Source organism: Lissotriton helveticus, chromosome 5_1, assembly GCF_964261635.1.
Source record: "Lissotriton helveticus chromosome 5_1, aLisHel1.1, whole genome shotgun sequence".
NCBI classification, from domain to species: domain Eukaryota; kingdom Metazoa; phylum Chordata; class Amphibia; order Caudata; family Salamandridae; genus Lissotriton; species Lissotriton helveticus.
Genome location: NC_136065.1, coordinates 214,576,036 through 214,590,794, shown reverse-complemented (window position 1 = coordinate 214,590,794; position 14,759 = coordinate 214,576,036). Strand labels below are relative to the sequence as shown.

General features: G+C 41.1%; 1 protein-coding gene across 1 annotated transcript in view; it reads right to left on the bottom strand.

Annotated features, from left to right (window-relative positions):
- Positions 1-357: 357 nt before the first annotated feature.
- LOC144753056 (uncharacterized) overlaps positions 358-14,759 on the bottom strand; it is a 36,475-nt gene continuing 22,073 nt past the window's right edge. Inside the window, exon 4 of the mRNA XM_078640853.1 lies at positions 358-1,984. Within this exon, the coding sequence (XP_078496979.1) occupies positions 430-1,984 (1,555 nt within the window). The 3' untranslated portion in view covers positions 358-429. The remainder of the gene's footprint in view (positions 1,985-14,759) is intronic.

Genomic DNA, 14,759 nt, shown 5'->3' with positions numbered 1-14,759 from the left:
AATTCTGTAATTTGCAGTATACACGTTTTTTATGTCATAGGTTACTTAAACCTTAAACATCTGCAAAGTACTCTTTGAACAGTTGAATTATTGAACACACAAGCGGTTCATTATTAAAAATAAATAAAGTACCAGAATTCAAACAAATTCCAGATAAGAAAAGAATAGACAAGGTCTCTGCACATGGAAAGGCGATGGAAGTACTCCTCCTAAATCTTAGTCCTTAGTGGAGATTTAGTGTGAGGAGAAAATACCATAATTACTGTCTTCTACCTCTGAACTAACCTTTTGTAGATAAACTTAAACAGCCTTTGGCATGTACAGGGCGTCAGTCTCCCACATTACAACTAACCCACTTCTCAGGGTGGGGACATTCCCACCAAGCCTATATGCCAAAATGTTCTTTTAATTATTTTTCTGCTCATAATTCTAATCCTCGTCCTCATCCTCTTCAGTGAGTAAGATTTTGGGGATGCCTTCTGGGACTTCGTTATTTGTCAAATCTCTTTTGAATGAAAGGGATAGATCAACAATTCTGTGTAGTGGATGGATTTCGGGTACTGGGTGTGAATGTGCTTCATTGCTGCACCGTGCATGGCAGGTACGGGCCCCTATGCCATTGTCACTACAGGCACTGTTGGATCTATCCAGTATTGATCTGCTTAATACTGTTCTATTGAAGCTGTTTGGTAGAGCACCACTCTGCAACTCGTCTACCTTTATATTGTTCATGTTCAGTTTGGTGAAAGAAGACACATCTACACTGTTGTCAGGGGTAAATTGCAGATTAAGCTTTGGAATGTAGATGGGTTTGTCATCCAAACCCTGATATGTCACCAATGACTCATGACTTTGTCTGATTAGCGAAAGGTCATAAGACTGTCCGAGTAGTTCGACTTTCTCTAGTAAACCATGAGACCTCTTTGGTGAATCACTGCAAGCATCGCTGATGTCTGTGTTTTCTCCATAATAATTGGACCCTGTTTTGCTTTTTGGATTCGCAGAAGCGGTAGTAATCGTAACACAGTTGGAGTTTGCAGATTGGGCTGTGAAATACTGTTGATCCTTGCTTAAGGTTAAACTTTCCTTGTTTTTATTGGTTTGTGTAGACTGTATCTGGTTCACACATGATGCTTCCAATGTGATCTTGATGGGCAGTGAATTACCTTCATTGCTCTGTCTGTCTGCCTCTATGGGTTCTTTCCTTGATGACAACAACTCGCAATTGTCTGAGTGTACTAGATTGCTTAGCATGGTCTCTGAAATGGGCTCATAGTCTTTACGGCCCTGCTCCTGTGCTCCTCTGGGTGTTATGCTGGAATGAGACTCCATAGTTCTTTGTTCCTCTGCTTGACTGGTAATTTTCTGTGTGCAGGGTTTTTCACATTGATCTTGCAGTTTAAGTATATCGTTGAACATAATCTGAGTGGATGATTCTTCCTCTTGCACTTCTATTTCTGCACACACATTTTGTGTTAAATGTTTCCCACCATCATCTTGCTTACAATGTTCCTCGTGTTTTACACCTAAAGCTGGATCTTCTACATAAGTGGTCATATTGTGGATGGATGGTGCCACGTCTGTATTTTGTTGTTCTTCAGCCTGAAGGAACTTTTTGTCATGGGAACTTTCTACAGACACACCTGCATTTGTCAAATGTTTTCCAGAAGATTGTTCTTGTGTTTGTTCTTTTGTCTTAGTAGGTACTTCCAATGAATGTAATTCCTCGGCTTGGCTCTTTTCACTAAGAACATTTGAGTCTGGATCTTGAGAGGTGGAATTACCCTGCAAGTATTGCTTCACATTGTTCTCCTGGGTGTGTGTGACATCCACTGAGGCCATCCTCTCTTCAGTGATTAATAAACTGCCCATCAGTTGAACCACTGATTCATGATTGCTCGACTTTCTGCGGTCACAGTCTATGTGCACAGGACTTCCTTCAGACAGCTGGGGTGAATGGCCAATATGTGGGGTTTGTATATTTCTGTGGAGTGACGAAAAGAAACTGCGTTAACATATAATGTACATTTTAAGTTAACATTATGATTCTAGTTGTACTCCCATTAAAGGAATCCGGCATGAACAATAAGGGAAGCTTTAGTTGTGTGGGAGGGCTCCTGAAGAAGGATACAGAAAAAATATTACACCAGAACTCAACAGTCATGAGAATGACAGTATCTTCACTACAGCATGTTTGCCTTCCCTTACCCTCCTTTTTCTTGTTGCCATCTTCTCTGTGTTCCTGTGCCAATGTCATGATGGCTTAGCCACGGACCAATAAATAACATTAGAACATGTTTTTTAAAAACAGCTTGGTCTACTTGCTCTCTTTCAATCTGCTGCAGGAGTCTTACTAGACACTGCTTGTTGGCTACAATTGTTAGACCAGCCAACATCTTCATTATTAACTGTCTTTCCCACTTCCAATCCACTCCAAGTTAGTAGGCTACACAAGTTCATCTCCACTGATAATGACAAACCCGTAGTAAATTATACAGAGTCAATTTATCAAGTGTGGTGACAGTGTAGCAAAACCCAACATGCCACTGTATGATTACGGACGAATTGGTAGCTGGGAGCTAGGTATTGTCATTACTTTGCAAGTATATGTATTACATTGCTTATGGTATGGTCCTGGAAATTCACGTGGTGTTGTGCCTGCCTCAAATCATATATATATATATATATTTATATATATATATATATATATATATATATATATATATATATATATTTTATATATATATATTTTACGTTGTGACCCCAAAAGTGCATTCGAAAGGCAGTGATCTTCTCGGGTGATACAATTCATCCGACAGGGTCACGCCTGTCAAGTATCCTTCCAATTGTTACCAAAGTAGTGCAAATGAAAATCACAGGCAGAGATAATTTTCCTTGGTTTATTTCATGAAATATTGTTGGGTGTTGTTTGATGAACTGTCTGTTATTTAATTAATTAAACCGAGCAGAATTATCTCCGCCCATGAGTGCGATTCTCTTTTGTGCTACTTTGGTAACAATTGGAGGGATCTCTATATATATGTATATTTCAGTTCTGTATTTTTGTTCATTTGAAATTAAGTCCAAATGTTTTCATTACTGTGTATCTGCTTTGCAGTACTTCTTTACAAGTCAGCCACTATGTAGAATTGTACGTACCCAGCTTTTAAAGGAAAGCTGTCATATGCCAATCGGACTTTCAAATATTAAATTAATATTAAACTAATTGTCCCTCTGCAACTCATTAACTTTATTTCTCACAATAGTTACAAGAAAGAGCCCCGGTCTGGCTTTGTATCGAGAAGCCCATTCATTTTTTGTATATCTAGTCCTCCTTCCCCATTGAGACATCCAATTCCCACCAGAGCAGGAGCACATTTTTGCCTCCTAGAAAAATAGTTGAAGATTGCGACCCAAGCACACTTGCGACCTATATCCTAACATGGCTACTTCCAAAACTTTAACTGCAATAAAAATTGCTTCCTCTCGGCATACAGTCCTACCAGCACCCACCTTTTTTCTCTGGGCACCTCAGTGTATTTTTCTGCAACCTGGTTTCCTGTTGGCAGGCTATCCCTCACAGTTCTCTGAACTACCACGCCTGCTGGCGGTTACAACCTTTCAGTGATACTGGGACTGCAACAACCACTTTTACTCGTTGGATCTGCTGAGATTATGCCTGAAGAGTCTGTGTTTTATACCCATAATTCCATCTGTATCCTTGCCTGGTTCTGAACGCTAATTCTCATAAATCAACTGGTGGGACTACATCGTTGGCTTCTGCAATACGTGAGCGGTACTGTACATTGTTAAAATAGAGAACAATTGAAAGAACTGGCTCAGCGTTTTCGGGTAGGAGGCTTGTTTACTGAACTTCCATTCAAGTTGTTTGACTTTATTGTCAAATCAAGCCTCTGCTCTAATGGAATTGCCACCTAGGTCTCATACTGCCCAAGTCTGATGTCGGCTCAGAGATCCTTGCATGACCTAACACTCCAGTTTTCAAACATCTTTTATCTGTGGTCTTAAAACGTTAGTGCATTCTGTGAGATTCCCTCTTATCCAAACAGTGGGGCATGGCAGCATGCTCAAAAATACCTTCTTTACCAAAGCCAGGAATTGACCCAAAATAGTTTCTGAAATGTATGCCTCACATAGTTGGAAACTGTATAGCCCATGATGCAGTGACTACGTCTTGAGCACAAATCTTATGGATGCGCGGTTATGTATGCATTCACATTACCTACAGTGCGAGTCATTTACACTGTGGTTTCTCCTTAGAGAAAAGAATGATGGTTAAAACATGCTTAAAACCTTTGGTTGATCATTAGACACGAGAAAACAAGATGTTAGCTTTGTGAGATGCACTTGGTTCTAGTAGTTTGCTTTCTGCCAGCATCTCCCTACCCCAGTGGTTCCCAAACTTTTTAGAACCACACCCCACTTTTTTAGAACAACAAACTGCCGTTTACAGACAGCACATTTTCCATTGATCTGGCCTCTAAATTTTTACAGACATACAGGTTTACTATATAACACACAAATGATCATTTTTGCTTTCCTAAGTGCTGAGTGCATAGTTAATGTACATGTATTTACATTTTGGTGTGTATTGCAAAAAACAACATCCTACATTGTCACATTATTCACTTTAAAAACTCTCACTTTGCAGTCAGAGAAAGGAAAGGAAACAGCAAACCTCATGTTCAAAGAATAAAGCAGCCTGACATTTAACCTTTGTGTTTGATTCACCTGCAAATGGGACAAGTAAAACACAGAATTTTAAGGCATCTTTATTTATTACTCTGACTTTCGTGGCCCACTTAACATCAGTTTACTACCCACCAGTGGGTCACGACACAGAGTTTGGGAAACACTGCTCTATTCTTTTGTAGAGCTTGTTCGAGCAGATTTCGGAGCATTTGGTATCCTCCTACGAGAAAGCATCATTTTCAGAATCTGTCACCATCCCAAATGATTGACAGATCAGCCCATGTTGAATCGGAAACACCAAAGACACTCATGGAGGGGCACCCTTGTTTACTGCATCAATGCAAGAACCATTCAGAGAATAGCCCTGACAGTGTTTTGATTTACCCTTTAACTTAGCCTTATCTATTTCATGCACGCAGTTCAATCACATAATTTCCTCTTACATACCATAACTACAACTTCAATCAGAACTGACTCATTGCATTCATTCCTCCTACAGACCTTCCGATGGCCTACTACTGCAGCATACAACCCACAAGCACTGCTCTCAGGGCTCCTAGCCCAACTTTGTCTTCGAAGTCCTTTCAGTTTCCAGCCTTTGATTTGTTGTGGGAAGTGGGATCTCAACACCAACGTTTCTGCCACTTGCTATACTGAATTATGCACATTTACTCTAACCTTTTAGTCCTTGGTGATGTTAGGTTTGCCAAAATATTACTTTTTTGCCAAAAATCTCAAGTGCAGCTAGAGGCCCCACCCTCTCAGGCTTTTGCACCCCAGGTCCTGAGACCCAGCACCCAGTCTACTACTCACCTTAGCCAACCAGACAAATCCTAGTATTAGCTGCAACAGACATATGCGGAGGGAGTTATCAGGAGACTCCCTTTCTAAAGCTAACCTTTCTCACTTTCGATTAGATACTGTTGCATCATTTGTAATGTCTTCCAAATAGTAAAAGAGAAGGCTTCCGTTGTCTTGGATAGGGGATTAAGGAAAGGCCCACAGCATTGCCTATATTGACATGGTACAGCAAAATGTGTTCATTGGTCTAGAAATGAGGACGCTTACAGATATGTTTGTGTGTCAGGGTGTGTAGAGCAGCTTCTTGAATCCCAAAAGAAAGTCAGCCTAATTTGGTTTTCGACTCTTGAGATGTAGTAACAGATTAGAGTGACTTGGGTTTGGGGTAGAATCGGAATTAATACCTGCAGCAGAGTGTTACCGTAACAACTGAAGCTTTACACTTTTCTAAGACTCCTTATGTTAAAAGGATAAATCTCCTTATGTTAAAGGAAAAAGGATAAATCCTTGACTTGACTTTGTCCTAAATACCAATGTACTTACACATATTTAAACATAATGTCACATGCACACAAAACAGTTCATGCCTCTTGCTGCAAAGTCAAACATGTCTTTACTTGCCAGTACAAAATCACTTATTTCCTCCCAGCCAAAAAATACATTATTCTGCATCCTAAGCCAAATGTTCTGCAAACCTGTGAATTGTAACGTGCCAGTACAGATACCTCACTGATTTAACAGAGGCTTTCTTTAAATAGTATGTCCCTTGCTATTGCTCGGCTTTCACCTCCTACCTAAAGCAGAACTTAGGGATGATCTTAACATTTATCTGGTGGTGCTGTGGCAGTAGCGTATTGAGCTGGCAAACTGCCTAATAAAATGACATCAAGAATGGTTCATCGTTGGACATCCTATACTTGGTGACCTATGCTTTGGAACAGAAACTTCTGAAAGAAGTGTATCCCGTGAATGCATGTTCAATCCAGGATGATTCAAACCCAGAAAAGTTGTTTTTTTTTACAGTGTCATACTTAGAAGGAGGGATTAGATTCAATACCTCTGTATCCTTGGTACTCATACTTTGTAATATGGAAGGGTTCACTTCGACACCTCAATCAGTAGAGTCAATATCTGTTTCTACCTTCGCTTTCTGTGACATATAGGCCAGATTGGCTCATTTATGTTTGCTGTGGATTGTATTCTGATACATGGTGGCATTCAATAAGAGCAGGACAGGTTTGAACATAGTCAGTGGAATGTTATCCTTGACACAAAGAGCTAGGACATAAAAAAATGGTCCAACGTCATGGACACCATTGAGGACTTTTTGATCTGTTTTGCCAGTTTAATAATGTTCAGCTGGAACAAGGGGAACATCCTCTTCAGAGGACATTCAGTAGCCCTTAGTGGTGACTGGTGATTAGGCAAATTAGAACGTGTGGATAATGAGTTAGGTATAAATTGAATGCCAAAAGCCATGGCGCCCTAAGTTGGAGAGGACCCTCTCCCACGAACGGTGATATTACATGTCAAATGTAAAGGCTGGTGTTCTAATCTCTTTCAAAGGAGAGCCACAAAGCTGAGCAGGCTGCACCGAGAAAACAAATCTGAAACACTTAATTGCTTCTCCAAGTCAGAAATATCTATGGGCTCTGAAAGAGAAGGCACTGGTTGAGTTGGATGATTTATTTGCTTGATAGGTACCCAGGTACTGGCACTTTATTTTCTCTTTAAATACCATTCATCCCCAAAGCAAGTTCTGTTACCAAACTATGTACTAGTTTGATTATTATTACCTCCTTCTGCTAAACATTATATGCATCAAGAACATGATGAGGTTTTCTGTTTTAGGATACTTGGTATAGCCACATCCTGGCCCCCGTGAACCAGTACATACAAAGTGGCATTGCGAGCCAGACTCAGCTTATGACTAGAGAAATTTGATCAGCAGCCCCTCAACCTCCTTGTGACCTCATCTACTTCAGCGTATTCTGATCCTGTTTGATAAGATATCTCATCATTTGCATACAGGGAATTAGGGTTCTAAATAGCTGCTTTCCCTCTGAGAAGCATTCTCTAGCATGCGCTCAGTGAGGTTCGCCATCATAAATGTAATGGGAAGTAGAGATCCCCATTACAGGGTAGGCCAACATCTGTCCCGTTCCAATAGGCATTACTGATTATAAACTGGCACAATAGTGAAACCCTCTGACCTAATTTCAATAGCTTTCCTCCCGTCCAGGGTCTCCTTCTGCACAGTTCCTGCTTCAGTAAAGATGAGAGATAGTGTCCCTCTGGTCTTGGGTGGACTCCAGTACAAAATGGGCAACAACTGAACAGCTGGTAGTTTTCAAAAAATGCTCTGAGTGGTTTGTTGGTGAAGAACTGCTTGCCGCTTCCAGTGCATTCCATTGATTATTGACTTTAATTCCTTGGTGTTAGAAGACACTTGCATAGGTTTTAAATGCAGTTGAAACAATGCATCTCTGTTGAATATTGAATAACTAGTTGAGGCGGGTGAAAGCCTACTGAAGCAGCCACCACAATCTCTGTCTGGGTGAAATGCAAGCAAACCCAATAATAACCTATGCTTAACCATCTGGCAGCTTTGCACGAAAGCAGTCAGGCTTAACTTATGGTCAATGTGTAAAATATTTATGCAGCAGTAATAAAGGGAAAACACAACACAAGGAAAATACCACACCAATAAAAAAAAATAGTTACTTTTATTTAATAATTTGACACCAAAATGACAAAATTCAATCCGCAGAAGCGGAGATATGCAATAAGATTTCAGGTAAGTATATCGGCAAAAAGCACAAAGCGCCACTCGTGGTTATCTGGTCATGCGAGACCGGTGAAAGTTACAAGTTCAGGCCCACCATGATGGAGCATGGGCCAGAAACAGGAACCAGGTTTCTCACCCTAAAAGTGTTCACTTCAAAGCCCAGCGTGAAGAGTTCTGTTTATGGTGGAAGGGGCTGCAAACAGCAGGTCAGTTGTCATGGGTGGTCATTGCTGGAGCTTCGTGTTGGCAGTCACCGGTACTTGTTGATCGATGTGCTGCGAAGAGTCAGGTTCACTGGAAGTTCACATTGTTGGGTGGCAAGATCATGGCATGCCCAGGCTGTTCACCAAGAGCCCAAAACCTCAGTAGTTCATCTGTTCTCGTGGTGAGAGTTCAACTGATGCCACACCAACGGTCCAAGACCTGAGGGACACCTCTTGGAGATCAGGAACTCACTCCAGCAGAGGCCAGCAGGGTACAGTGAGATAGAGTTACAGGTCTAGGTAGCAGGTCAGCAGTGCAAGGAGCCTCTGGAGCTTGTTATGTCCCTGCAGTCGAGAACAGGAGGACAGTCAGCTGACATTTGGAGTCACTTAAGCCTGGGATGAGCAGAGTGGCAGTCCTTCTGACAGAAAAGCAGCACAGCAGTCCTTCTTCTGTAATTACAAGTTCAAGAGTGTACTGAAGAGTGAGTCTGATGGTCCTGTTTTTTTTTTATACCTGATGCCTTCTTTGAGTTTCTAACAAATTCCATTTGAAGTCCTAGACGTTTCCTGCCTCCCTTACCTCAGCTCCAAGCTGGCTGGTGAACAATGCAGTGGTGACAGGTTTTTGTGTGCAGGCAGTGCACAGCCTATCCAGTAGCAAGCAAGGCTGTGCCCAGCTCCAGCCCCCTGTCCTGCCAGTTGATGGCCCATCCAGGCACACCGAATTCCTCTATTTTGTGGCTGTCGGGGAGAAATAAACAAAGTCCAACTGCCAACTACACCCAGTCATGTGACTCAGGAACAGGCTGCAAGTACCAAAACGTTAGGGCAGAAAAATGCCAAATTTCTAAAAGTGCCATTTTCAAATTGTAATTAAAAACACAACTTCAACATAACAGAGGATTTTTAACCCGTTTCTCAGACATCAACGCTGATAAGTTGACCTGTTTCCAATCAAATGTTATGATTATTAAATGTAATAAGGCAATATTATCCTATGGGAGAGGAAAACCTTGCAGTAGTGAAAAAAAACGAATTGAATTTTTCACTACCAGGACATCTAAAAATTAAAAGTGCATGTCCGACTTTTTAAATACACTGCACACTGTTCTGTGGGCTATTTATGGCCTACTCTAGGTTTTACTTATATGGATTGAAAAGGGAGGTTAGGCAGGTTGAAATGGCAGTTTAAAACTGCACACACAGACCGCACTAGCAGGCCTGAGACATGTTTAAAAAGGAAGGCTGCTTAAGTGGGTGGTGCAATCAGTGCTGCAGGTCCACCAGTAGCATATAATTTACAGGACCTGGGAACATGTTGTACCACTTTACTAGGTTCTTACAAGTAAATTAAATGTGACAATTGGGTGTAAACCAATTTGAGCACACGCACTTTAGCACTGGTTAGAAATGGTTATATGTGCAGAGACCTAAAAGGCAACACAAATGGGTTCCTAAAAGAGGAGGGTAAAGGCAAAAAAGCTTGAGGATGACCCTGCAGAAAAGGGTCAAGGTCAACAATCTATATAATTTAAAGTAACTCATAGAATATATATACCTTCCATTTTCAAATGTCTCAATACTACCCAGCTGTTCACTTAATATACAGGTCTCATATACATTTTTTTTATTCTCCAATAGGAACATATTGCTTAGAAACTCAGTAATTTCGATATGAAATTGAACCACCTTTTCATTTCCCACTAACTCCTGCATAATTGACCTACTGTTCCCCTTTCCTTCATCACAACAACCTCCTACATTCCTGCCACTTAAACTTCATATACAAGTGCAGCACAAAAACTGCTTCTAAATATCTAAACACATCACGCTGATCTTGAGAACGATTAACAACTTATCCTCGTACCTTTCATAAAGATCAAGGTTTATCGCAGGGTCTAGAAAGCCTTTAATACCAACAAGATAACCTAATTCCACCAGTAAGCTAATCAGAACCTCATAGACTCATTGGGCAGATGTTCCAATAGTACATCTGCGAAAAGTTGAGAAAGTGGTTGTAATTGTGGACCAACTTTATCCAAATGGCTTCTGATTTTGTAAAGTGAACAATGTTGTATTACATCTCATTGCAAAATCACCTCTCATAGCACTTTACAGAATGACCTTCCTAATGCCTTTTAAATAGGCATTTTGTAATTGTGGACCTCCTCTGATTGGTTACAAAAAGAGCGCCGGGTGCAGTGTGGGTGGAGTGCCTAGAGGTGTAGAAGTATATGCACAAATGTGCGGTGAATGTGTGGTGGAGGGTATTTAAAATGGGTAGCCAGTGGTGCTCCAGAGAAACCGTTTTAATCAGGGGAGCCCACTGGTCCCAGTTAAAACCAGATAATGAATGCCACTTCAGGAATAATGTCCAATAGTGGCTATGGATTTGAGGTCGACCTGTTTCTTGCCTGTTGTGTCAAAATGATCATGTGGCAATTCTTCAGGACCAATTCTGTATGTTCTATCTACACTGTGGTTAGATCACTGATAGTATCGTGGACACAACAAGTAAAACCTAACAGTGAAGAACCTTAAATTATGTAGACCAACCTAAAAAATAAAGCAAAAATGAATATTCATTAAGATAGGATCATCAACTAATTGTTCGTGATAGTCTCCTCTTAACTCCGTGCTGAGAGAGTGCGAGAAACATACTAGTGACTTTTGCAAAGTGAATTAACCAACATGAGGTGCAGTGGCACACATGCAGTAGAACCAACAATACAAATGCAAGCGGTGGAAAGGAACCACCGTGGTTTACATCTAGTGCCAACACTCACCCAATTAGGGCGAACAACTTGCTCCTTTGAGTCAATGGCAGAGGAACAACGCTATTTTTTTAGTGTCCTAAAGGAGTTTTGCAGTAAGAGAAATAAAATCATTAAAAGTACAGGAGTAGAAAGATATGAGCAGTAAGGATTTGCGATGTTTACTCTCCCTGTGGGGAAGAGAACACGGCACGCACCCCAGGCTCGTATGGAGCAGAGAGATCCGTAGTGTTGTAGTTCTATCTAGGACCCTAAATTCGATAGTCCTGATTTATGCCCTTATGTGGTTATAATCAATAATATCCTTATAAAGGCATAAGAATCATATCCATATTTAGTCATAGCCCATGCTGTCCAAATTAAGCAAGGCTACTTCCCCAGGCTACTAGCAAGTACAACGAGTTCTGTAAACAAACCAAACCTCCAGCAACCTGGGAATTCCCCATTGCTTTTGTTTTGATTTCGTCCTAGAACTCCTGTGAGCACTCTAAGAACGGCCAGTTCTTAGTGACATCTTTATTGACGTCTTATGTCCAACCTTACGTCAAAACCCGGCACCTTTCAGGTATAAATATACCAACGCTGCCTTAAGCAAATACACAGTGGTGGTTTTGGAGCAGAGCAGCTAGCTACTTGCCCGCGAGCCCAGCTGATGCGAGAGCCCACGGACGCTGCCCCTCCTCTTTGACGCACTGAGAGAGAAGCTGTCTTTTCTCCTGCCGAGAAATCCAGCTCCGGTCTTTCCAGATACCTTCGCGGGTTACTGGGATATCGAGTCCTGAGAGAGAGATACAAGACCTCCTGCTTTCTATTAACCCTGGTACGGAGCTGACTAAAACCTTAGAGAGAATTCTTGATTCAGATTCTTGGCAAAACCAACTTAACTTAAACTGCTACTTACTTACTCCTTCCCACGTATTAGGCTTAGGTCAGGTACACCGGGGTAGGCGTACTTAGAAGCACCAGTTGAGTACGTTAGTCAATGTATATAAGTATGTATATATTTGATCTATTTTAAAGTATCTTATGGCTAAGAAACCATATCAATGCTTTTACAGTATTATTTCTTAATCCTCCTTTTACTGTACGCACTTTACTTTACTATGAGTATTGCAATTGTGGCAATTCATTTCTCTTGCATGAGAAAGAAGACTGCTCAATAAATAACAACCTTTTATTGAAAACGCCCATCTCTCTTTTCTCTGCACTCTGGTGAAACTAAGTATGCACACTTGACTGAGTGAAATAGCTGTCTATTGTTTTCACACGACTCTAGAGATACACTCTTATTCTGAGGGAGCAAAGTTGTCATGTTATATGGTTGTCAGAAGCTAATCCCTTCTTGTCTATCCAGGGAGGTTAAACTCCTCCTCGTTTATTCGAGAAAGTTTCTAGTGACCTCTGAGCTAGCTGGCAAAAACTTAAGTCTAATATAGTCAGTAGAGACCTAGTCGACCTCAGTCCTACGTCTACACTGCTGAATATATTATTCCAATGCACAGAGCCTATTGGGAATATATGAACTACACTACATGGCGCCCAACGTTTGGTAAGGCGATAAATCTAATGCAAGACTTTAGAGTAACTCAGTCGTGCTTTTTCACACAGAACCCTTTTCCCGTAAATACTCCAAAAGACGTCTGGAGTGGGTAAAAGGTTAAAATCCGCCGGAGCTTAGTAGGAAGAGATTCCTATGTTTTGTTTTTGGTTTAGTCAACGTTTAAGGATACAGTGTTCCAAAATATTGTGCACCTAATCTTTGTTTCCTTGAAACTTGATCTGCAACAAAAACCTTTCTGTCAGTAAAAATGTCAGAAAGTGAAGACGAAAGGGAGGCAGCTAGAATAGCAGCTCAACTCCTAGCGGATGACACAAGTCTCCGAGACAATGCCCCGAATGCTATACTCATTCCGGTCAACATAAGAAAAACTATAACTCTCAAACTTATAGAAAACGGACTGACATCACGAGGTGGTATAGTCATATTCGTGATAGAGGCCCATGAATATCGGCAGACAGAGGTATTCTATTCATGGATAAACTTTCCAGCAGCAAATGCTGTCACACACGAGTTCCACTATTACAAAATAGAGGAACCTCCGGAAGAGTACACCCCTTTCGAGGAGGTGGAAATCCCACTAAATTACCAAGAGCACCTGCTCTGGTTTAATGGCGCCCTAAAACATAACAATCACATCACCAGGCTCGGTACACTAGGTAGACCAGGAGCAACGTGGCCGGTTCTAGCCAGCTACACCCCACATCCAGACATTGAAAAAATGTCAGTACCAGAACTTTTAGCACAGCTAAAACAACTGATTAAAATACATAGACAATTGGTCCAATATGTAATGTGGACTTCAACAGTCCAACCAGCAATTAACATTCCACAGCTGACCCCTCATCAGGGGAACACAAACAAAATAACACCACAGAATATACAATCCTGTCTTGGTAAAACACCCGCAAAACAGAAACAAATTCCATTTTGGTTAGTACAAAAAATCACTCAAATAGAGGCAGTGTTTCCAGATACTACCCCTACTGAGAAACACAGAATTCTGACTATCTGTCTTCCAATGGGGATCGCACCACATGTGGAGGACTGTGACACTTGGGGCACAGTCTTTGCTTCCATTTACACAAAAACACATGGTGTTCCGTCCATGGCGGTTATACCAGATGTGCTAAGACAGATTCAAAATGAATACGGTCCAGAACCTGCTTTAACTCTTGGTATGAAACTACTGAAAGACTTCAAGCAGGTCTCGGCTATATTATTAGCCAACATAAAAGGAGAAGCAGCATCTGTAGCGATCCGCCAGAAATTAAGAGAGACAGATATAGCAGACCAACCAATTGAACTTGCCAGAATCATAGAAAAATCCTATGAAGAACTAGGAAGAGATAGTTTGGGTGGGAAACCAGTAAAACCCCAACTAACTGAAAATCCTGAAAATATATTTATTAAAAATAATCTAAACACTCCAAAAAAGAGCTGGGATGGAAATAAACAATCCACTCCCAAAGAAAAAAGATTCCAGTCCAGAGGAAGGTCTCCTCAACGAAGAGAAAGATCTCCTGACTGAGGAAACAAGTCTCCCCAGAGGGAGCCCTCTGAGAAAAGATTCAACCTTAGAAATAGGGATAATTTGAAAAAACCTGATAGATATCAAGATATTGATACACGTCCCTCTCGATCTTTTCAGACTTCCTCACAGAAATCGGAAAGAAGAGGACAGTCAGAACACAGGGAAGAGCATGTCAAGTCCAAAGACAAAGAACCTGCTCATCAAAGTAAAAAATTACAATTTCCAAGAAAGAAGGTAGCCAGTATTAAAATAATTAAACATGCCGAGGATACTGAGGACACAACGGAAAAACGGAGAGTGGGCCCAGACAATGCTAGACAGTGCAGCAGAAGTGACAATAGCTCGCAAGATCCTGATGAATCTTCTGGAGACAGTTGACACGAAT